A 3,014-nucleotide genomic window follows, 5' to 3' on the forward strand; every position below is an offset into this window, starting at 1 on the left:
TATAGTTGGACAGGTAGGTGCACATAATAACGATTAACATTGACTAAGTTTATATAACTCTCAATTATTGTAATTTTTTATTTATTTTTATAATATACCTTAAATTTTAAATTTTTTATAATTAAAATTATACTTTCTTTTTATTAAAAACTTAATTTTTAAGATTAAAATATGATTTAAAAAATATTTAAGATGATTCAATAATTTGAATAAGGACACCAAACAAGTTATATACAAAATGTTTTGTTAGTGATCAATTAGTCAAAAAAGTCTTCCAAGAATCACTTAATTAAAAAATAATATGAATTTTATTAGTTGTGTATCTCTTAAACATCTTTTAAATGAAAATAATAAAGAAAATATAATACACTAATTATAATTTATTGTATAAAAACAAATATATAGCGGTGATCAATTAGTTAAAAAATTATAATATAGTAATTATAATTGACTATATAAATTATACATAAAATACATATTTTTCAGTAATCAATTAGTTAAAAGATAATATTACGTGAATCAATTAGTTCAAATAGATATATATTTATTTTGTAGCGTATCTCTTGTATATCTTTTAGACAAAATTTTGAAGAAAATAATAATACACTAATTACAATTTATTGTAAAAACAAACACGAGAAAAATATTTGTCACTCATAAATTAGTCAAGAGATAGTCTTTTACAAATGAATTAATTAAAAGAGAATTTTGTATTTAATGAGTAATGTGTCTCTTAAAAATATTTTTTAGATAAAAATAGAAGGAAAATATATAATACACTAATTAAATTTTATTGTATATATGATACCCGAAACAAATGTTTATCAGTGATCAAAGTTAAAAGATGGTCTTTCATGAATCATTTAATTAAAAATGAAATATGTATTTAATTAATAATGTGTCCATTGAATGCATTTTAGATAAATTTTTGAAAAAAATTGTGACACACTAATTATAGTTTACTATATAAATCATTGACAAGAAAATGTTTGTTATTAATCTATAAAATGATATAGTTTTACTTTATCATACTATATGCATTAAATAATTTTTTTATCGTAAAAAATATGGTAAATTTCATGATTATTAATTAACATAACTGTGAGGTTTAGATTTGAACACAAAATGTTCAACTTAACAATATCGAAATTTATCAGTTGAATTAAGACTTAATTAATGAAGTTATTTTTTTATATACTTATATATATATATATATATAACCCTGAATGCCACATCAGTCCATTTCATCCACTTGTACAAATTTTTTCAACATCAGCCAAAAATCTGACGTGGACCTTTCCTCCTTTCTCCCCTCTCAATTATCATCTCCTCATTTCTCCCCTCTCAATCATCCTCAATGCCTAATCTCTTTCAATCCCTAATATCCTAATCCTAATATCAATCCCTAATATCCTAATCTCTTTAATCCCCCTCTAGCATTCTAGAGCATGCAAAATCCTCTATCTTCTCTCTCCGCCCCAAAACTGACCCACCGCAAACCCACTGCACAGCGCCACTCTTCCGTTATTAAAACCGGCGAAGACATCTCTATCTCCCCACAGGATTCACCTCTCCCTCTTCCTCCCTCTGCCGTCGCCGCCGCAACAACTCCCGCCGTCACCGAAGCTTTAATCGAAAAAACCGAGGAGCAAAGGTTGAGCTATTTGGATTCTGTGATTGGTTTCCATTCCTGAAAATAACCACACAATATCACTATAAAATATCAAGTAAAATATATGGTCACATTAAAAGGGAAAAAGAAGTCATGAACTCACATCCCAGGAGTGCTATTTCTTGAAGGCAAATTATTTTTAATAGATGATGTCCCTGGATTTCCTCTGTTATTTTTTAAAAAATCTCTAAAAAATAATCTCAAACACACCTGTTGAATTTGATTCAGGTTGCTGTTGTTCTCCCCATACACATGGATCAAATACATATGAGGGATGGTGATCTCAAAGGTTGAGCTATTTGGATTCTGTGATTGGTTTCCATTCCTGAAAATAACAACACAATATCACTATAAAATATCAAGTAAAATATATGGTCACATTAAAAGGGAAAAAGAAGTCCTGAACTCACATCCCAGGAGTGCTATTTCTCGAAGGCAAATTAAATGTATCAGCTGTTGTCCCTGAATTTCCTCTGTTAACTGCCTGAAACACATACCGAAAGGGTTATAACATCCTTCTTCAATGCACAAAGGGTTAGGGTAGGCACAATGAGAAGGGTTACTAACCTGAGAATTCCATGATCTTGGAGAATGCGGTCCTTCATAACCACGAGGATACGGAACTCGGTCCATGTTTGGCGGACCGCGACCAATAGGATGTGAAAATGCATGTTGACGACTTCTCCCTCTTGTTGCGGAATCGCCACGCGACGTCGCACTCGCCGGAAATAGAGCCGTTCACCGGTGTTTGATACTCGAAGAATGAAATAGACTTGAATGCGCGAAGGTTGAATCTCTGGATAGCGATAAGAACGCGAGGATCGGAGCAATTTAGGGTTCCGATTAGGTCATCACATGAAGAGGATGAAGGACCGGGGGATGTGGAATTGGTGACGATTTGCTCCTCGGTTTTTTCGATTAGAGCTTCGGTGACGGCGGGAGTTGTTGCGGCGGCGACGGCAGAGGGAGGAAGAGGGAGAGGTGAATCCTGTGGGGAGATAGAGATGTCTTCGCTGGTTTTAATAACGGAAGAGTGGCGTTGTGCAGTGGGTTTGCGGTGGGTCAGTTTTGGGGCGGAGAGAGAAGAGAGAGGATTTTGCATGCTCTGGAATGGTAGAGGGGGATTAAAGAGATTAGGATATTAGGGATTGATATTAGGATTAGGATATTAGGGATTGAAAGAGATTAGGCATTGAGGATGATTGAGAGGGGAGAAATGAGGAGATGATAATTGAGAGGGGAGAAAGGAGGAGAGGTCCACGTCAGATTTTTGGCTGATGTTGAAAAAATTTGTACAAGTGGATGAAATGGACTGAGGTGGCATTCAGGGTGAGGTGGCGGG

At 33.6% G+C, this 3,014-nt stretch overlaps 1 protein-coding gene across 1 annotated transcript; it reads right to left on the bottom strand.

Annotated features, from left to right (window-relative positions):
• Window positions 1-1,771: 1,771 nt before the first annotated feature.
• On the bottom strand, window positions 1,772-2,708 carry LOC140920829 (uncharacterized). The gene is made up of 3 exons (XM_073369675.1): window positions 2,240-2,708; window positions 2,083-2,156; window positions 1,772-1,997 (listed from the first exon to the last, which is right to left on the bottom strand). The coding sequence occupies exons 1-3, from the start codon at window positions 2,303-2,305 to the stop codon at window positions 1,772-1,774; spliced, it is 366 nt and encodes a 121-aa protein (XP_073225776.1). The 5' UTR covers window positions 2,306-2,708.
• Between the last annotated feature and the right edge of the window lie 306 nt (window positions 2,709-3,014).

This window comes from Cicer arietinum, chromosome 6, assembly GCF_000331145.2.
Source record: "Cicer arietinum cultivar CDC Frontier isolate Library 1 chromosome 6, Cicar.CDCFrontier_v2.0, whole genome shotgun sequence".
Classification (NCBI taxonomy): Eukaryota; Viridiplantae; Streptophyta; class Magnoliopsida; order Fabales; family Fabaceae; genus Cicer; species Cicer arietinum.